General features: G+C 38.0%; 1 protein-coding gene across 4 annotated transcripts in view; it reads right to left on the minus strand.

Annotated features, from left to right (window-relative positions):
• Positions 1 to 22795, minus strand: part of CRPPA (CDP-L-ribitol pyrophosphorylase A) — a 380133-nt gene that overhangs the window by 209745 nt on the left and 147593 nt on the right. For all 4 annotated transcript variants that reach the window (XR_010663637.1, XM_065938670.1, XM_065938671.1 and 1 more), the window contains exon 6: positions 18506 to 18603. Coding sequence is in view for 3 of the 4 variants with exons in the window: in XM_065938670.1 (XP_065794742.1) it covers positions 18506 to 18603 (98 nt within the window). In the remaining variant the exon portion in view is untranslated. The remainder of the gene's footprint in view (positions 1 to 18505; positions 18604 to 22795) is intronic.

Here is a 22795-nt window from a genome sequence, read left to right on the forward strand (position 1 = left end):
ACAAATGTATTCAAACACAGAGCACTGTCCTGATGCTTTTTAAAGTCTGTATGTCATTTACTCACTCTCTATTCACCATTTTTGGGGGTCAGATTTCAACTTCAATAGTTCTAATAGAAAATAGACACAGAAGTTACATATGAAACTTTTTCCCTGTTATCTAATTAAATGACAACTTGGCTGGTGGTAATATTCTTGGATTCTGCTTTCATTCCCTCCAAAGTTTACAGACAATGATTCATTGTATGTATTTGAATGGTAAGTACTGTGAAGGTGTAAGAGGTCTGAGAATGTCCTCCCTTCTATAAATTTTGTTTTTGTTTTTTGCCCCTAGGTACCTACCTAAAGAATTCTTTATGAAGAAGTTCAAAATCTTAATTAGAATCAGACCATATTTAAATTGTCAATTGCTGTTTCTCAATTTTTTCTGAAAATATACCCTTTACATTTAACAGAACCAGTTAGGCATTTCAAGGAAATTTTTTTCTAACTTTCCAAATAATATCATTTGTCTACTTGACATATTATATAAATATGGTCCATAGATTGGATGCTTTTATCATTATTCACATCTATTCTCTATTATTTATCATTTAATTTTTACTTTGAATACACTATTATCTCAAGTTTCCCTGTGATAATAACTGACCTTTGCTATATTCTGCTAATGCACTAATTATTTCTATTACATTGATGTTCTAATTGTCTCCACAGTTCTCAATCCATTAAATTCTTGCAATACTGTCTTTTGAATTTTTAACCTTGAATTCAGATTTTTACTGAGTTTTTCTACAGAACCAAAAGGAGTGAAAATATTTTGAGAGGTAGGAGAGTCTTGAGGTTTCTTCCAGGTTTTTAAGATCAGATTTGTGTGTTTTGTGATTTTCAGTATGCATTGTAGAGCTTATTAATTATTATTTTTACAAACTGATGAGTTTTAAAATGATAGAATGATAGGTACTAATAGTATTCCCTGCCTCAGCTGAAGTACCACGGAGAATTGAGGGATTTGCCCACTTTTCCAGACCTTCATTTTTTTAACCTACCTAAAAAAAAAAAAATGAAAACCAAACTACACTTTTTTCCATCTTGAAACTGAGACTCTTAAAATAATTGTTTCCAGTGAAGTTTAATTCTTCTATTTGGTCATACTGCTTTCCTCCTGAACAGAAAACAAACAATATTTTCCATGCTTGAGTAAAGAAACTTAGATTTTACCTAAATATAGCAGAGGAGACTCTGACACCTTTAATAAACAAAGACAGCCTTAGACAATGCTATTAGGTTGTTTATGAAAATGTTCTATGGCATCATCTTAAACTGTCATTCCTAATGTTTCCACATTCAAACACAACAAATGGAACAATCTGCTGGCTAGAACTCCTTGTTCTGTAAATATTTTGGTTCAAAGAACATTTAAACAAAATTTAAAACAACCTTCCAATGTGTTCAGTAAAATTTTAAAAGCATACCCCCACTCCCCCCCAAAAAACCACCATGAAATATTTCCCTTACATCATAAAAAAAATAAGAATTTCAAAAATATTTACTACTAACAAAATGGAAACATCTGCATATTCAAAATACTATTTAAAGTAGGAATCTTAGGAAGGAAGCTGGGTTGCCAAAAAACGTTTTCCATTTCAAGAATAGTTAAGGCTTAACCAAGGATGAAAGGCTTTGGTTTCAGGTCCCATGAGTCAGAGGTTCAAAAATGTGTTTCTGAAAGCCAGCCCTCTTTTTATAGACTATATTAGCTGGATCATTTCTTAAATCTGAATCCATCAATTTCTCACCTCCCTCCGTTTCAGTCCAAGGGACTCTCAAGAGTCTCCTCCAACACCACAGTTCAAAACCATCAATTCTTTGGCACTCAGCTTTCTTTATAGCTCAACTCTCAGATCCATACATGACTACAGGAAAACCCATAGCTTTGACTAGATGGACCTTAGTTGGCAAAGTAATGTCTCCGCTTTTTAATATGCTAAGTTGGCCATAGTTTTTCTTCCAAGGAGCAAGTGTCTTTTAATTTCATCTGCAGTCACCATCTGCAGTGATTTTGGAACCCAAAAAAAATTAAGTCTGCCACTGTTTTCACTGTCTCCCCATCTATTTGCCATGAGGTGATGGGACCAGATGCTATTATCTTAGTTTTCTGAATGTTGAGCTTTAAGCTGTCTTTTTCACTCTCCTCTTTCACTTTCATCAAGAGGCTCTTTAGTTCCTCTTCACTTTCTGCCACACAGGTGGTGTCATCTGCATGTTGAGGTTATTGATTTCTCCCGGCAATCTTGATTCCAACTTGTGCTTTATTCAGCCCAGCGTTTCTCATGATGTACTCTGCATATGAGTTAAATAAGCAGGGTGACAATATACAGCCTTGACAAACTCCTTTCCCTATTTGGAACCAGTCTGTTGTTCCATGTCCAGTTCTAACTGTTGCTTCCTGACCTGCAAACAGATTTCTCAGGAGGCAGGTAAGGTGGTCTGGTATTCCCATCTCTTTAAGAATTTTCTAGTTTGTTGTGATCCACACAAAGGCTTTGGCATAGTCAATAAAAAAGAAGTAGATGTTTTTCTGGAACTCTCTTGCTTTTTCAGTGATCCAGCAGATGTTGGCAATTTGATCTTTGGTTCCTCTGCCTTTTCTAAATCCAGCTTGAACATCTGGAAGTTCATGGTTCATGTACCATTGACGCCTGGCTTGGAGAATTTTGAGAATTACTTTGCTAGCATGTGAGATGAGTGCAGTTGTGTGGTAGTTTGAACATTCTTTGGCATTGTCTTTCTTTGCGATTGGAATGAAAACTCACATTTTCCAGTCCTGTGGCCACTGCTGAGTTTTCCATATTTGCTGGCATATTGAGTGCAGCACTTTCACAGCATCATCTTTTAGGATTTTAAATAGCTCAACTGGAATCCCATCACCTCTACTATCTTTCTTCACAGTGATGCTTCCTAAGGCCCACTTGACTTCACATTCTAGGATGTCTGGCTCTAGGTGACTGATCACACCATTGTGATTGTCTGGGTCGTGAAGATCTTTTTTCTATAGTTCTTCTGTGTATTCTTGCCACCTCTTCTTTAATACCTTCTGCTTCTGTTAGGTCCCTACCATTTCTGTCCTTTATTGTGCCCATCTTTGCATGGAATGTTCCCTTGGTATCTCTAATTTTCTTGAAGAGGTCTCTAGTCTTTCTCATTCTATTGTTTTCCTCTATTTGTTTGCACTGATCCCTGAGGAAGGGTTTCTTATCTCTCCTTTGCTATTCTTTGGGACTTTGCATTCAAATGGGTATATATTTCCTTTTCTCCTTTGTCTTTAGCTTCTCCTCTTTTCACAGCTATTTGTAAGGCCTCCTCAGACAACCATTTTGCCTTTTTACATTTCTTTTTCTTGGTGATGGTCTTGATCCTTGCCTCCTGTACAGTGTCACGAACCTCCGTCCAAAGTTCTTCAGGCTCTCTATCAGATTCAATTCCGTGACTCTATTTCCCACTTCCACTGTATAGTCATAAGGGATGTGATTTAGGTCACAGCACCACCTTAATGAACGTGCTCCTTTACATGTCCCTGTCTCACTGCCAAAACTTCCCTGGGAGGTCAGTTATTTTCTGATGCAAAACCACAAGAACTGTGGAATTGAAGATACAGGTCCTGATCCTAACAAACCTGAGGACTATCACAAAGAATTCAAGACTCCCATTTCATCATTCAGATTATACATCCAAAGTTAGAAAGGATCCAGACAAATGGCAAAGCTATCAAATCTGCTCAAGCTTATCTTTCCACTGAGTTTTAGTACAGAATGTTACACTATATATAACTAATAGGAAAATTTATTGTATGTAGGCACTAGTTCACATAAATCATATTTGGCAGGCATATTTTATAAATATTATCCATTTTGTATATGATAAAGGATGATATGTTTAAAAAAGTATGCACGATAATATGACCACCCTACATTTCTTAGGCTTCCCTTGTGGCTCAGCTGGTAAAGAGTCTGCCTGCAACATGGGAGACCTGGGTTTGATCCCTGGGTTGGGAAGATCCCCTAGAGAAGGGAAAATCTACCCACTTCAGTATTCTGGCCTGGAGAATTCCATGAGGTCGCATGGGTTCCATAGCCCATGGGGTCGCAAAGAGTCTGACATGACCGACAGACTTTCACTTCACTTAATGTTTCTTAGTAATGTATGAAACATTTGCAAGCTGAGAATTGGCAAGCTGACATAACAACTCTAATCTGTCCTAATTTAAAATTTTGTTCAAGTCACAAAAAAGTAGGGTACCTTCCTATCTATTGGATTAGCATAGGTTAGAGTTTCATTCATTCAACCAATAAGTATTTATTAAGGACTCTGAGCCAGATGCTAGACTGCACGTTGAAACCATGGCAACAGGCCAGACAGTTTCTATCCTCAAGATCATGCTGGGAAAATAAAATTAACCGAAATAAAGTAAAGACCTGTGCTTCTCCAAGTTTGATCTACATAAGAAACCCTGGGAATCTCATTAAAAATACAGATTTTGATTCCTTTCATGCATTGGAGAAGGAAATGGCAACCCACTTCAGTGTTCTTGCCTGGAGAATCCCAGGGACAGGGAGCCTGGTGGGCTGCCGTCTATGGGGTCGCACAGAGTTGAACACAACTGTCGCGACTTAGCAGCAGCAGCAGCAGATGTGAAATGGAGCTAAGAATCTGCATTCCTAACAAGCTATCAGGCAATGTTGCTAAAACTGTTTCATGGATCACACTGAAAAAACGAGCCGTTATACAATCTGAAAGTCCTGTCTCATTCTCAGTAGATAAACTCACCGAGGAATGTGCCTTCATCTAACCAACCTTGACTCTACTGAAGTATTGCCTTTCTTAAGCATCATAAAATAAGTTATCTATGTCTTTTATTAAATCTATCAGTATGGCAAACTAAGTGACAAAAATGAAAGAATTCATTATTTCAACTGTATTTTCCCTCAAATTTGTACCAAATTTACAGCATAATCAAAATTGTACTTATAAAATTTTGGCTCTAAGCAACATAGACACTGCTCAGATATGTACGGAGTAACATTAGAACCTAGTTTCCATATAACCATCCACTAATTAAGTATGTACAATTATGTTCTAGTCGAACTGTCATTAATTTGAAATTACTAGAATCCACGCAAAACACTGTTTCCAGTTTTGTCAATGATTTAAGTAGTCTAAAGGTTACAATTTATTATATTAGCTATGCATTCATTAGAAATTATATATAAAAAGTGAAAGTGAAGTTAGTCGCTCAGTTGTGTCCGACTCTTTGCGACCACATGGACTCTACCCTACTAGGCTTCCCCATCCATTGATTTTCCAGGCAAGAGCACTGGAGTGGGTTGCCATTTCCTTCTCCAGAGTTTCTTCTCAACCCAGGGATTGAACCCAGGTCTCCTGCATTGTAAGCAAGATGCTTTACCATCGGAGCCACCACATATATGGCTTTATCCCCAAGTAATTATAAAATCTGAATGTGCATGAAACAAAACAGTTTACATTAGCAGCGCTTAAATGTGGGGAACTGTCCTCAGAGGCAGCCCAGCAGTATCAGGAGACACTGTCAGCTGTCAGAACTGGAATGGGAAAGCAATACCTGTGCCAGTTAGCAGAGGACACTTGTGCTCAGTCGTGTCCGACTCTCTGAGACCCTGTGGACTCTAGTCCACCAGTCTCCTCTGCCCGGGGGATTTCCCAGGCAAGAATACTGGAGTGGGTAGCCATCCCCTTCTCCAGGGGATCTTCCTGACCCAGGGCTCGAACCTGCATATCCTGCATTGGCAGGTAGGTTTTTTTCTTTTAATCACTGAGCCACCAGGGAAGCCTAAGCCAGGGATGCTATTACATATTCTACAATGCACACAGAGGCCAGCCCCCAGAACAAAGACTTATCTGCACCAAAATTTTAATAACACAGCAACTGCAACATCCTGGGTTAGATGGAGAGTTCTGGCTTTTGATCTTCAATCAGTAGCTGACATTAAAAGAAATAATATTCTAACAACTTGAAGACTTAAGTAGAGTTACTTGGAAACAAGAGAATATTAAAATTGTGCTTTAAAAAATGCATTTCATCAGACAAATGTTTAAAATAATACACCACAAATATAACAAGTGTGTTCAAAACGATTAGATAAGATCTATGTGATACCACTTATATGTGGAATCTGAAAAAAAAAAGTATACAAATAAACTCATCTACAAAATGGAAGTAGAGTCACAGATGCAGAACACAGTCTTATGGCTACCAAGAGGAAGAGGGGGAGGAGTTTGGGACTGACTTATACACATGTATGCATGTTCAGTCATGTCCAACTCTGCAACCCCATGGTTCAAAGGCTCCTCTGTCCATGGGATTTTCCAGGCAAGGATACTGGAATGGGTTGCCATTTCTTCCCCCAGCGGATATTCCTGACCCAGGGATTGAACCCATGTCTCCTGCATTGGGAGGTGTATTCTCTACCAGTGAGTCACCAGCGAAGCCTGAAAGATTCAGCACCAACTGTGAAAAGTCTGAATTAACAGGTTAAAATGTATAGACTTTGACTCACTTGCAGTGAACAGGCACTGAGCGAAGAAGAGAGAGAGATTGTTAACCTAAGCAGACAACTATGTATAAGGCTTTGAAAACAAGTTCTCAGGTACCAAAATACCACAGATAATTTATTCTGACCACAAGTTCAAAGGAGTATACTTGGTTCAGTTTCCCTAACACAACAAAAACCTCAGAGCTGCTATATACTTAAAGCCACCAGCACAACAGAATAACCTACTTTATGGTGTTACTAAGTATAGTCATGCTTCATGCAGATAGTTGAAACACTTCGCCAAACTCAATTATTCTGGGAAACATTAATAAGTATAAAATAATTAATTAAAAATATTACTTATCCTCTATTCGGAACCAAAAAGAAATCAATAAAATGAAATAAAATCAGTGACTAAGCTTTAAAATTCTATCTCAGTTTAAATAGCATAAAAAAATCACTAGTGAAGTGAGTGAAGTCGCTCAGTCGTGTCTGACTCTTGTGACCCCATGGACTGTAGCCTACAACACTCCTCCATCCATGGGATTTTCCAGGCAAGAGTACTGGAGTGGGGTGCCATTTCCTTCCCCAGAGGATCTTCCCAACCCAGGAATCGAACCTGGGTCTCCCACATTGTAGGCAGATGCTTTCCCATCTGAGTCAAAATTAGTGTATACATATTCATGAAAATCAACAGTTGAGGGTTGGAAACTATAATCTACATGCCAAAGAGCAATTTTCTTCAGCTTTTTATAAAAATTTTCTCTCCAAACATATTTACTATGTGTGTAAAATCAATTTCCTGAATTATAAGAGGAGACTTGATTTTTACAAATATATGCCCAAAGTTAGACTAATGGCTATTCTCTCAACTTGTTTGTTTTCAACTTAGCATAACATAACTAGAACTTGTGTGCAATGACTTCATTACTAAGCAGACAAGGATTATCATTTTTACAAATTAACCATCTGGTTTCTTTAGGAAAAGTAATGTTTCAATATGTCCCTATGTTTCAAAAATATACACAGAGACAAAAGGTGAAGACATGTTAAGTACACAAAGAAAAAGTAGAGAAAGTGGCATTTAGGGATGATTATCCTAACTCTCTCATTAATAACCATATTCTAAAACTTTGACAATCCATATAATTATAAACTGCTAATTTTATTAAATAGAGCATGAATATAATTAATACCATCCCAAGCAACTAGGTGGTCCTGTGACTTTGGACCTTTCTACCTCTGAAAAACTGATCAGAAAACCTGGCTAACGTCCCAAACAAACTAAATGGATTTTGTTGGATGGCCTTCAGCTAATTTCTATAGTCTTGAACATACACCAAAACCACATACTCTAACTGAATTAATGGTGTTGGCATTGTTCAGAGTCAGAGGTCCAAGAAATGGTGTTCACAATGTTATTCCACTATTACACTGTACAGCGTTCGACTTCAACAAAACAAAAAATCGTTATTTTAAACATTATTTAAAACTATGTTATGTGTTAAAATAAGCAAGAAATAACCTGTGAGGCTTCCCTGATGGCTCAGACGGTAAAGGATCTGCCTTCAAGAGAGACCTGGGAGACCTGAATTTGATCCCTGGGTTGGGAAGATCCCCTGGAGATGTGCATGACGACCACTCCAGTATTCTTGCCTGGAGAATCCCATGGACGGGGGAGCCTGGCGGGCTACAATCCACAGGGTTGCAGACTTGAGCATGACTGAGTGACAACACTTTTCACTTTCAGCCCTAGTTTTGAACAGGTCTTAAAATGCTCAGATAACTGAGTTTGTTCTATTTCTTTAATTTCTGCTTTTCTTCTTACTTCATTTGCTATTTTGGATATTTGTTTGGCTACTATGTAATACATGAATTCAGTTGGATCTATAAAAAAAGGCATAGATCCATACACTGGACAAAATCTTGAAGGCATTAGGAAAAATAAACTAAGTACCCCAGCCTCAATAAAACCAAAGCATGCCTTTCACCCAGGAAAACAAATGATTTTCAGTTATATCCTGTTTGTCATTTGTGGTTACATTAAACAATAATTAAATTATATGCTCCAGGAAACAGGTAGGGGTGGATAAGCAAAACACAAAAAGCCCTTATGATCCTTGTTTGTTCAGATTATAGATCAGCATTCTTCGGGAGTTGCTTTTCATTATAGCAACAAAAATTGAGTTGAAGACACTTGTGATTTTAGGGGTACTGTGATGCATAAAAACATTAAATGCTTCCTTTTTCTATAGAATTTTACTTTAAAGGAGCAACAGCCAACAATCTAGTTAAGCTGGATCATGGCATTTTCAGCTGAAGTCTTCCACCACTTCATTTCGCTTTTAGCACAGAACATAAGCAATGGTAGTGGTCACAGCAGCAGTGGAGTTGGTAGCAGTCACAGTAATCTAACAAAACCTACAAGACCGCATTGAGACCCATCCTAGTCTCCTGCCCTCACCGCCCACCAGCCCACCTCCACTGCAGTCATCCAAGTCTTATTTCAGCGCCCCTGAACGGAACTCTTTGAGGGTTTTCACACATTGTCCCTTCTGTATTTCTCTTTAAATAGCTAACTCCTGCTTTTCACAGTCTGTGTGTTAGTCGCTCGGTCATGTCTGACTCTTTGTGACTCCATGGACTGTAGCCCGCCAGGCTACTCTGTCCACGGGATTCTCCAGGCAAGAGTACTGGAGTGGGCTGCCGTGCCCGTCTCCAGGGGATCGTCCCAACCCAGGTCTCCCAGGTCTCTCTTAAAGGCAGATTCTAAATTATCATCTGAGCCACCAGGGAAGCCCCATTACCAGTCTAGCCTTAAATGAATGCCACATCTGCCAAGAGATTCTCACTTACTGCTCCCTACTCGCAATTTAAATCACTGTCCAGGGCTCCTTTACATAAGGAGCGTTTTGTTTTTCCTTAGCACAGTTATCACAATTTGTAACTAAACATTGTTTGTGTATTTGTTCACTGTTTTATCCCCAACTGTACAGTATGCCCCCTGAGAACAGAGAACTATACTTGCTTATTAGTACAACTGCCTAAATCCAGTGCTTAATCTTTTTTTTTTCATTTTCTAATTTTTAATTGGAGGATAATTGCTTTACAAGGCTGTGTTAGTTTCTGGTGCACAACAGCATCAGTCAGCTGTGAGTACACAAATATCCCCACTTTCTTCAGCCTCCTTCTTACCCCAGCCCCGACCCCAGTGATTAAATCTTGATAGGTATTTAATATTTGGTAAAGACATTCATCAACTAAGGAACTAATGAAAGACTAACTTTCCTACTTATAAATTCCTTACTATTCTCAGCACGGTATATAGCATGAATTATTTTTCAACAAGAGTTGGGAAGAAAAGTCTCTTCCATTACTGTCTACTGCCCTGATGTAGCTTCTGGAGATCTCTGTCTGCGAAGCAGCCTGGTTCTGTGGAATACTTCAGTCTCCTTAAAGAAATCATGCCTGATAATGAAGACTTGAAATTTAGCTTAGAGTGAAATGTGCACATGAATGGAGGGCGGAAGAAGGGTTCTCTGTTCAGCTAATTCTCTTTCACCTTTTAGCTACCTCTCCCACGTGTTTGGCATGTATCATTACATTTGAGTTGAGATATTCAATACACTGAAGAATGTCTCACAGTCTAGCATGGATAATTATAATAAGCATACTCAATCTCTTCCTTTAGTTTCATGAGGAAATTTTCTTTCTTTTCATGCCAATAAACAACCTCCCCATTGTGTACTGAGCAGCTCCACACCTACACGGATCTGCCCCACAGATGCCTGGGTTTCAGTAGTGTGACTTCACCCTTTTTATATGGTCTTTTCAAAATCAGACAAAAGCTCTGGAGGTAAAAATATTAGCATATGTGGCATTTTTTATCTGTAAGTTATGGGCTGAAAATGCTATAAGGTAAATGTGCCCTTATAAAGGGAGAGAAAAATGCTAATTACTTTCCCAAGGAGACTTCTTTCTGACCTTAGGTCAAACTTTAAAATTCTTTAAAATTCTTTTCTTTCATCTTTTCCTAGAAAAATATTCAGTAGTAGAAATCACAATGAATCAAGCAGCACCTACAGTCAATGAGTTGCATAATCTTAGGACAAAGTATTAAGCCATAGATCTCCCTATTTTTATTTGTAAAATGAGAAGGAATGTCATAGGTTTATTTTAAAGGATTAAGGTACATATTATTCTCTCTGGAACATGGAGGGCACTCAATAATTGTTACTGGTGTGACTGTTTATAACAGAAAACATTCTGATACAGTCCTTGTGTGGTTTAATAGTTTTTAGGCAAATTTAGGAGCCAGGGCAGATTGAGCAGAAAGGAATGACATCTCCTCTCAATCTCAACCAAGATTGCCTGAGTCAGGTAACAGGACACGTGAACTTCCACTTTACAAGCTATACCTTCATTAGGCTCAGTTCTTCTAAAATTCAGTCTATACTCAGTATGTTTCATCAGATTATACAACAGGTTATAGGGCTATACTATGGACTGATCATCATAAAAACATGAACAAATTAATCTTTAATTTTTTTTTTTTTGGTTGGAATCTGAAAATTTGTTAGGCTGGCTAACACTAGACAGACATTTAGTTCAGGAGATTATATTCATTCCTTGGTGAGAAGATGTCCTCAGGCTGTCAGTTTGGGCTAGTTGGTGCTCCTTGTCTGGCATTGATTCCTAAACTATTCAGCATTTCCTGATCAACTCTGCAATTTTTATACAGAATTTCTGGTAGACTTAAGTACTAAGGACTAGATTCCATATATAAATTGATTGTACCTACACTTATTTGACTAAGGAATTATAGTTGAGATGGCTAATGGTCTCAATGAGGAAATTTTGGATACAATAAAGCAAATTTCCAATGTTCAGAGGAAACACAGGTCTATATATAGTCTGCCTCTCAGACCACAGATAAGGAGGATGGCAATACTAGTGGGCATTTTCTTTTTTGCAACTTAGTAAGAGATTTATTTTGAGATAATAAGTTTGTGATAATCAGTCTCTAATACACAACCCACAATGATATCCACACTTCCCAATATGCACAGTCTTGTATGATTCCCTCCACTCGAGTGTGGGCTGGACATACGGACTTGCTTCAAACAAACAGAATACGAAAGACGCAATGGAGTGTCACTTCTAAGACTAGATTACAAAAGCACTGTGACTTCAATCCTGAGTGCCATGTGGTGAGGCAGCCCTGTGGAGAAGCCTAAATGCAAGTGACTGAGACCCACTAATAACCAGGTAGGTGTGAGGGCAGGATCCGCTTCCACATCAAGTCTTCAGATTCAACTGCAGAGGACAGTCTACAGAGGTCAGACAGCTTGACTGAAATCAGATGAAAGAACTTGAGTCAAAGGAACCTGGCTAAACTGTGCCTAGATTTCTGACCCAGAGAAACTATGAGAGAGTAGATGTTTATTAATTAAGGTCACTACACTTTGGGGTAACTTGTTATGCAGCAAACATGATACAATATGTAAGACAATGTTCAGTTTAGTAATAAGAAGTCAGGATCGTTTTTATCTATTCATTTATTGATCTATTCAACATTCTATAGATGTCCACCTTTTATCAAGACTGCATCATGATTTGGGAAGACCTCACGTGGGGCTGTAGAGCCTCCAAAGAATACAATAGAAGGATCCATAAACCAGAATTCAGAGAAAAACGAGCAGGAAAAGCTTCCTGGGGAAAATGACATCATGGGTGAAGGCCAGGAGGCAGAAAGTACTATATCGCATTTGAGAAGCTACAGAAAGGAAAGCTGACCTGAAGAGGGCATGGTTATAGAATGCAGGACTCTTCGGCCAGGGTACCAGTTAAGCTAGCCTTGGTGTTACTTGAGTCCAAGCTCACCTCTGTGTACCTGTGCTGCCCCTTCATAGCAATGTTAACGAGACCATTTAAACATCCCCTCTATGTCCCAGTTCTTTCTTCTGGAAAATAAGGACAACAGTACACATTTCAAAAGGTTGTTAAGGGCATTTGCTATGGCACCTAACACAAAATAAGTGCTGAAAATTGCTGGCTGTTATTATTGCTGTTTTTGTTATTTTTATTGGTAGCACTAGTAAGATGTGAGAGATCTTATGAGACTTACCAAGGAGTTTTCATGCTACTTTAGAAGCAATGGAAAACCAAGAAACAGATTTGACTGGGGGATGATATCATAAGATAAACAGTTTACAATCATCATTCAAACAGCCCCATAAAGAATAAATCTGAGAAGAATAACACTGAAGGCTGGTGGGGAGATAACAGATTGTTAACAATAATCTGAACAAGAGTCAAGGTGCATACAACAGTAGCAGTGGTAATCAAGAGCAAAGGGACATAGGAGGATAATGAGAGGTAGAATTCAAATGCTTTGGAACTTGATTTGCTTCCCAAGTGAGATAGAGAATGAGTCATACTTACACAAGGTTTAGGTAACTAAGTAAATGATACACAGTTTCAGAAACTGATACCCTCAGCAGATGGAGAAGGACTGGATGGAAAAAGAATCTATGAGTGTGAAATATCATCGATATTTAAAGGACTTCTGACTGAATATACAGATCTGACATTCAGGAAAGTGATTAAACTCAGAGCTAGAGAATATTTTGTATCCCTAGCAAATAAAAGATACATGAAGCCATCAACTTTTTTCCTAAAGAAATACACTTATCTATGTACAAAAATCTAAAAATCATCAACAGAATCTCGAATCCTGCAAAAGAAACTTGGAAGAAGAAACCAAAAATGAAAAAGGTTAATAAGAAAGACAAGATGTTACAGAATCCACTGGATAAAGATTCCTTCTAGGACGAAGAAGAGTATCATACAAGGAACTCAAGGTGTACAATAGATAAGGTAAGAGTCAATAAAGGTCTTATGGATTTCCCATAGAACCATCACTGAGGACCTCACTGAGAGCAGTACCCATGGAAGGCTGGCGTAGAAGCCAGGATGTGATGATTGAGGAACAAGAAGATAATGATCCTAAAATCATGCAAGATTACTACAGGGTAATCTTGCATTTATAACTATTTCTTTGTTTTTGTTTTAACGGAAGAAACATGTATCAATGGGGAAGGGAAAAGAGAAGAGCAAAATCAATCAAAGTTCAAGATAGGAAATGGTTTTAATGAGAAGATGGCTACAGAAGCAAGGTTCTTGAAAGATCTTGTGCTTAGAAGGTAAGAATGTTCTCATATTTGAGTATGCAATTACATTCTGAAGCTAGAGGCAAGATCATATCCAAGAGCGGAGGTATTAATGGTTGGGTTAGACCAGTGATTTTCAACTGGAGGGTGACTTTGCCCCTCTCCAGGCAACCTTTAGTCATGTCTGGGAACATTTTGTTTGCTACAATCAGGGGGTGTAATGCTGTCATCTCGTGGGTAGAAGACAGGTATGCTGCTAAACTGTACAAGGTATAGGAAAGTTCCTCACAATATATAGTCCAAAATGCCGATAGTGCTGACATTAAGAAACCTGGGTTAGACACTTAAGGAGAGAGGAAGAAGTTTAAAATATCCACTGAGGAGAACAGGGAGCTGATGACGGAACCATGGTACACTTACTTTACAATATTCAGTGCTCACTGCAGAATGAAAACCATTATTTTTAAATGACAATAATCTGCACTGCTGCGTAATTTTCTCCAGCAATATTAAGATGAAATATATGCTCAGAGAAGTGAAAAGTTAAATTGACAACATGAACAAGGTTTTACAAAACAGGTCTTACTAGAAGGACAAGAGAATCAGAGATACTGATAAAAGAGCCATGATCCACTAAAGCGAAGGATCATGGTATCCAGGTAAAGAAACGATGAAACAAAAGGTAGCCGAAGGAGAGCAGACAGCAGACAGCAGCTTTGAGTTTCCTATGAAAGTTTAATATGTACATTGAGAGTAATTGAGCAAAAGTAAAGAGAGATAAAACACTGCAGCCAGAAGTTAAGAAACAGCCTTAGTATTTGCTTTTCAGCACAGCTAGTATGATGGCAACTCATATCCACATGAGACCCAACAGGTAGACAGATGAAGAGCACTGAAAATAACAGACACTGGAAATGAGGATGATAGGACCTGAGAAGCTAGAGTGATGGGGGGAAAAAAAAAATCACACGGCACCAGTTATACACTATTGTGTGTATACCTAAATTTCACATCCTATCTTTATTTAAACAATGATTCAAAAAGATACATGGACCCCAATGTTCACTGCAGCACTATACAGAATAACCAGGACAGGAGAGAAACCTAAATGTCCACCGAAGGAAGAATGGATAAAAAAGATGTGGTACATACAGAAAACAGAGTATTACTCAGCCATAAATAATAAAATAATACCATTTGCAACGATATGGATGGGCTTAGAGATTGTTACTGAGTAACAATCTGTGTTACTGAGTAACACTCAGTGTTACTGAGTGAAGTCAGTCAGATACATAAAGACAAGCATCATATGACACCACTCATATGTGGAATCTAAAAGAAAAAGTGCTACAGATGATCTTAACAAAACAGAAATGAGTTACAGATGTAGAAAATGAACACAAGGTTACCAGTGGGGAAAGTGGGGTACAGATAAGTTGGGAGACTGGAATTGACTATACATACTACTATTAAAAAAAAAAAAAGCACTAAGTCGTGTCCGACTCTTGAGATCCCATGAACTGTAGCCTGCCAGGCTCCTCTGTCCATGGGATTCTCCAGGCAAGAATCCTGGAGTCGGTTGCTATTTCCTTCTCCAGGGGAACTTCCTGACCCAGGAATTGAGTCCAAGTCTCTCCTGCATTGCAGGGAGATGCTTTACTGACTGAGCTACACAGGAAGCCCCACCATAAATAAAACAGATAACTAATAAGGACCTACTGTGTAGCATAGGGAACTCTACTCAATAATCTGTAATGACTTACATGAGAAAAGAATCTTAAAAAGAATGGACATACATATATGTATAACTGATCCACTTTGCTGTCCAGCAGAAACACAACATTGCAAATCAACCATACACCAATAAAAATTAAAGCAAGGAAACGACAAGCAATGAATAAACAGAAATTTCTGTTAGAACAGAGCTGGGAGACAAGAAGGGGGAGCTCTCACAACCTGCTACTACAGTTTGTTCTACAAGCACACACACTCATCTTTGCTGGAGAAGACTCATGCATCCAGAAAACGGAAAACCATGGGCTGTCTGTTCACTCGAGCCCTCCCAACTTCCTTTTCCCTTCTATAAAACTGTTCTTCCCTTGCTATGGGGGTACTTGCATGTGGCTTGTCATGGCTACAGACCACAAATTTCACTTCTGTGTTTACCCCAAAGAAACCTATCTTTGCTGAAGAAAGATATGGCAGTCTGTTTTAGGTCAATGATTACCAAACATATACAGGAAAAGCAGGAACAAAAAGAGACTACCACAACAATTTTTAACAAAGAGGACTCTTTGTAGTATCTAACACTGAGAAGATCAAGGGATAAGTCACATAGGATCCAACAGTTGGGTGCTCAACAAGAGTGTTGAACCCATTTTTAGAACCCACCTTTCTAAACCAAGGATTGATAGCCAAAGTTCCAGTCACAGTCTTTCAGGGGCCCATCCTACTGGTTTTTGCACTGAATGGGTAAAGTATGAATAAAATTATCTAAGAGTAGAAGACTATTTTTCAGGCAACATGTTGCCAGTGTCCAAACTCTTGCCTCAGAAGGTCTGACAATGGGAAGTTATCTACACTTAAATATCCCCCAGGACACAGCAATGAAATTAGGGCACAGAAACTAGAAGATTCTTAGCAGTGAATTCAAGACACAAAACAAAGAACAAGGTGCTAAAATTTCTAGCAACAGAAGTAGAATACCTAGAGTCTACAGATAGAAGCAACATGGAAAAGAAGAATGTAGTATATAACCTTCAAACTCAAGAGAAAGCTGAGATAGCTGCCATTTCTTTTCAGCTTTAGATTGTTGCTCCAAATGCCACCGGTAGAATTTAGCACTGATTGCCACCAAAACCACCGAGGGGAGCTTGTTAAAAACTGACATTCTAGAACTTATCCCGGATGATTCACTAAATGTTTACACATTTCAGGAATCTATGTAGTTAGCAGTTCATGGATTTAATACAGGATTGAAATTTGGAAACTACTAGTATTTACTACTTGGACACATAGTCAATGAACATGAAATTGGGCAAACTCTGGGATATAGTGAGAGACAGGGAGCCCTGGCATGCTGTAGTCCATGAGGCCTCAAAGAGTCGGACAGGACTTAATGACTCAACAAAAACAAGGATTTACTACTTAATACTGTCACACCTTCATCTCAACTCATCATTGTTAAGTCTATTTTAGTCCCTATTCATTGAAAACTTATGATATGGCAGATGCTTTTCTAAGTGCATTAAAATACAATTTTAAAGTTCAACTGCCCTAACAATTTTACAATGAAGATATCATTAACATTTTCAATTCAAGGTAAGAAAATTAGGCAATACAACAGACATCTGAGCACCAGCAGCCTGATATCAGAGTCTGTTCTCTTTACAGTTATCATGATAAAACTATCCTAATAAAATAAACGTGTTCCTTTTACTTTCAACTAGAATTATGTATGTTGTTAAAAAGTCATCATATATTGACCATAAACCTGGGCAGTTACACAATTTAACAAAAACAAGAAAATTGTTGAAAACTCAATACAATCAGTTTGGCAAGCAAAACATATCAAAATGCAAGATCATAAAAATAATGGATGTCCTTGGAAGCAACCTAGATGCCCATCAGCAGATGAATGGATAAGGAAGCTGTGGTACATATACACCATGGAATATTACTCAGCCGTTAAAAAGAATTCATTTGAATCAGTTCTAATGAGATGGATGAAACTGGAGCCCATTATACAGAGTGAAGTAAGCCAGAAAGATAAAGAACATTACAGTATACTAACACATATATATGGAATTTAGAAAGATGGTAATGATAACCCTATATGCAAAAAAGAAAAAGAGACACAGAAATACAGAACAGACTTTTGAACTCTGTGGGAGAAGGTGAGGGTGGGATGTTTTGAAAGAACAGCATGTATATTATCTATAGTGAAACAGATCACCAGCCCAGGTGGGATGCATGAGACAAGTGCTCGGGCCTGGTGCACTGGGAAGACCCAGAGGAATCAGGTGGAGAGGGAGGTGGGAGAGGGGATCGGGATGGGGAATACGTGTAACTCTATGGCTGATTCATGTCAATGTATGACAAAACCCACTGAAATGTTGTGAAATAATTAGCCTCCACTAATAAAAAAAAAATTAAAAAAAAAAATAATAATGGATGTCCTTAGGGGTAAAAGTAGTACATAATTCCTATACACCTCCTCACACCCACTACTACTTCTGCATTTCCTTAACTCTAATATTAAATATGAGGTTATCTTGGACATTGACCAGTTCAGAAAAAGGTGGCAGCAAGAAATAAACATTCACCTCTCCAGTACCATAATTACCCTGTCTTTTGCAAATCTCTTTTTTTTTAGAGAAAAAGAAAAAATTCATGTTTTCAGTGAATTTTAGTTAAGTATGTGGAATACACTAGACACTGTGGCTCTCAGGACAAGTGTCAGGCTCACAGGGGCCCGAGTGTACCAGGGCTGGGGGGTTTTCTAAATAAGTCACACTGACTCTAAATTTTAAAGGAGAAATAGAACTGAGAGGATGAAGTTAGGGAGGAAGACCAGAAGAGAGCAGATGAAAGGAATGGACTGTATGTCAAGTCAAAAGTGTAGGAAAAACAAATAATTTTGTTAAAGTGAAATAAGAAAAATCAGCTTGAAAGCATTTTCATGCCTTCTAAAAGAAGCCACCTTTGTACAATTAAAGTATGTGGCAATCTAATATCATTTATCAAACTAGATCTTTGAATACTTACATTTAATTCAGTTTTTAGCATTTCTTCAAGACAACGACCTACATGTTTTTCATCTTCTTTTGTGTCCATAACTATACAAACTTGTTGTGAAATTCTTTCTGAAATACAAAAGAGATGAAATTTTAGGCTTCAAACAGATCAGGAAACAAAGCCCTAGTACAGTGAAGCCTATACCGGCTATTCCTAACAACTAATAGGGAGCTGCAGGCTCTGGGCCAAGTGCAGTGACCTGAACTACAGAGAGACATTCTTGACTCACTGACCAACTAAGCCAGTAAATCTATGCATTTAACATTTTGTGGGTGGATAAATGGGACATCATGTAAGCAACAGAAATAGGAGATCTTCAGAAACATCTGAAGAGAGTAACTGGAAGTGACAGTTATTTTGCTCAAGACTTCAATCCTTCTGCATTTACAAGGAATCCCCCAGGATCTGATAGAACCCCTTCTCTCAAGCAGATCCTCTCTTTCAGTTCAGTGATACCATCAACCATCTCATCCTCTGTCCACTGCTTCTCTTCCTGCCTTCAATCTTTCCCAGCATCAGGGTCTTTTCGAATGAGTCAGCTCTTCGCATGAGGTAGCCAAAGTATTGGAGTTTCAGCTTCAACATCAGTCCTTCCAATGAACAACCAGGACTGATCTCCTTTAGGATGAACTGGTTGGATCTCCTTGCAGTCCAAGGGACTCTCAAGAGTCTCCTCCAACACCACAGATCAAATGCATCAATTCTTCAGCGCTCAGCTTTCTTTATAGTCCAATTCTCACATCTGTACATAAATACTAGAAATCTCGCCTTGACGAGATGTACCTTTGTGGCAAAGTAATGTCTCTGCTTTTTAACATGCTAAGTTGATCATAACTTTCCTTCTAAGGAGTAAGCGTCTTTTAATTTCATGGCTGCAGTCACCATCTGCAGTGATTTTGGAGCCCCCAAAAATAAAGTCTGACACTGTTTCCACTGTCTCCCCATCTATTTGCCATGAAGTGATAGGACAGGATGCCAGCATCTTAGTTTCCTGAATGTTGAGCTTTAAGCCAACTTTTTCACTCTCCTCTTTCACCTTCATCAACAGGCTTTTAGTTCCTCTTTGCTTTCTGCCATAAGGGTGGTGTCATCTGCATATCTGAGGTTATTGATATTTCTCCTGGCAATCTTGATTCCACCTTGTGCATCTTCCAGCCCAGAGTTTCTCATGATGTACTCTGCATATAATTAAATAAGCAGGGTGACAATATACAGCCTTGACGTACTCCTTTTCCTATTTGGAACCAGTCTGTTGTTCCATGTCCAGTTCTAACTGTTGCTTCCTGACCTGCATACAGGTTTCTCAAGAGGTAGGTCAGGTGGTCTGGTATTCCCATCTCTTTAAGAACTTTCCACAGTTTATTGTGATCCACACAGTCAAAGTCTTTGGCATAGTCAATGAAGCAGAAGTAGATGTTTTTCTGGAACTCTCTTGCTTTTTCAGTGATCCGAGAGATGTTGACAATTTGATCTCTGGTTCCTCTGCCTTTTCTAACACCAGCTTGAACATCTGGAAGTTCACGGTTCACGTATTGCTGAAGCCTGGCTTAGAGAATTTTGAGCATTACTTTACTAGCATGTGAGATGAGTGCAATTGTGCGGTAGTTTGAGCATTCTTTGGCATTGCCTTTCTTAGGATTGGAATGAAAACTGACCTTTTCCAGTCCTGTACCCACTGCTGAGTTTTCCAAATCTGCTGACATATTGAGTGCAGCACTTTCACGGCATCATCTTCTAGGATTTGAAAGAGCTCAACTGGAATCCCATCACCTCTACTAGCTTTGTTTGTAGAGATGCTTCCTAAAGATCCTTTCTTTAGGCCATCAGATATCTCCTGTATACAGTTCACTGTGCCATCTGGTACCTTGATGACACACAGCATTTTCCTTGCCATTCCTTTAGGTTCAGTCAATTCAATTAAAGTCCTGCCTGTTTAACTATTACCACAAGTTAAAATAGCCAAAAATAGTTATTCTCCAAATTTAGAAGGCTTGAAATGATATAATTTAAAATCATAAGCTGTATGACATAGAGACAGTCACCTTGGTAAACCCTGGATACACTCTCACAAAATATGCACAGTCCTCCTTATAGCAGATATAAAATACAAGAAAAGGCTATCTTACTACCAATTTGAGAAAATATTTCATGGTAGTATGTCAAGGATTTTTTTAAAAAGCCTAATTTTAAACAGGAGTCCCAAATCAAAGTAGGTTTAACACTTAACCTAGCTGCTTCTTACACTGGTAACCTCATATAACAAGCTTTCTATAAAGACTGTTCTAGCAATAGTTAATGATTCATCCAAACAAAGCTGAGAATGACAAACCATTTAAAATAATGTCACCAGTTGATGGTATTCCTATAACTATCCACTTTCCACTTATCAAGAGTATTATATGTTCCAACAGTCATACCCAATATTCACATCAATTCTCATGATGATCATGCAAACAGTATTATTGTGAATCTATGCAACAGATTAAGGAAACTTTACTTCAGAGAAACAAAGTAACTTGCCCAAAATCACAGGGTTATGATTAGAAGAAAAAGAATCCAAATCCAAAGAAATTAAGCACACAAATACACAGCTATTCTACAGCACTAAAATGAAAAGAAAGAGTTATCTGACATTAACTGAACATCAAGGATTTTCCTATGAAAGTTCCTAATGTTTCACAGTCATTATCCCATTTAATGGCTCAAAATAAATATGCATTATTAGCTAAGTATTATAATTCATGTTTTTACTCATCACAAGGTACTTAAACCCAGGTCTTTCCAAAGCTTGTGCTTTTTCTATCATGCTGTCTACCTTATAATAATTACTGTAAAATAATGTGAAACATTCTTTTACATTCACTCTTTTACATCCTACAAATTCAACAAAACTCATACAGGCACAGTAATTTAAATAGATTGTGAGGATACTTCTATACTGAAAATGGACCTGCTATAATTATCTTAAAATCATTTCATCCTTTTAGGACTGTGTTCAACCATCAGTAAGGCTCCTACCAAGTTGAAAATGTCTATACTTTTAAGTTACATGAGCTAAGACATGGAAGCAACCTAAACATCCATCAACAGAGGAATGGATAAAGAAGATGTGGTACATATATACAATGGAATATTACTCAACCATTAAAAAGAATGAAATAAAGTCATTTGCAGCAATGGTGAATAGACCTATGGATTGCCATAATGAGCTAAGGAAGTCAGACAGAAAAGGAGAAATATTGTTTGACATCCCTTATATATGGTATCTAAAAAAAAAAGACACAAATGAACTTATCCACAAAACAGAAACAGACTCACAGACTTACAGAACAAATTTACAATTGCTGGGGGGATGGAGGGAGGGGTAGTTAGGGATGGACACATATACACCGCTGTATTTAAAATGGATGGCCAACAAGGACTTACTGTGTGGCACGTGGAGCTGTGTTCAGTGTAATGTGGCAGCCTGGGAGAGAGCAGCGTTTGGGGGGAACTGGATGCCTGTGTGTGTGTGGCTGAGTTCCGTTACTGTTCACTTGAATCACAACATTGTTAGTCAGTCGTATCCCAACGCAAAATGAAAAATTTTAAATACAGGAGCCTAATTAAATACAATTAATAACACAGATGAATGGTCCAGATAGTAAGTACTACGGAACATCACTGTGATTAGAAAGATATACTGCTTGACATTAGATAATTCTTTACACTAACATGAGCTAGGAGTTCACTCTTGAAAGGTGAGTAAGCTTTGCTTAGTGGAAGCAAGGGGCTTTGAAAGCTATGAAGGGAAACAAGATTTTTTTTAAAAACTTAATGTTTTGGATGGTAGAAAAAGTATAAGCATGAAGTTACTGTGATAAGATACAAGATTTTGATAAGATACAACAAGCACTCAAAAAAACATGGAATGATTCAGCAATGAAAGCTATGAAGCCAGAATGGAATGGTTGCATGCTGTCCTGAACACTTGAGTGTCCTGAAAACTTCCAATCAGAAGGTTATAGTTATTGCTGGTAACTATAATACAAGCAATAGCTTTTGAAAACCAAGTTAATTCAAATATGTGTTATGTTCTCTCAAGTATTTGGAGACATATTTGGACTTTATAACATCCTAGTAAATGTTTGATTACACTTTCAAATGTTTCTCTCACATATCAAAAAATTATAATAAAAAAATGTAATGTGTAAGCATCAAGTAATTCACTACATATACAATGAATATGTAGTGGCACCACAATAATTCTTACTAATTTAT

This window comes from Muntiacus reevesi, chromosome 6 (genome assembly GCF_963930625.1).
Source record: "Muntiacus reevesi chromosome 6, mMunRee1.1, whole genome shotgun sequence".
NCBI lineage: Eukaryota > Metazoa > Chordata > Mammalia > Artiodactyla > Cervidae > Muntiacus > Muntiacus reevesi.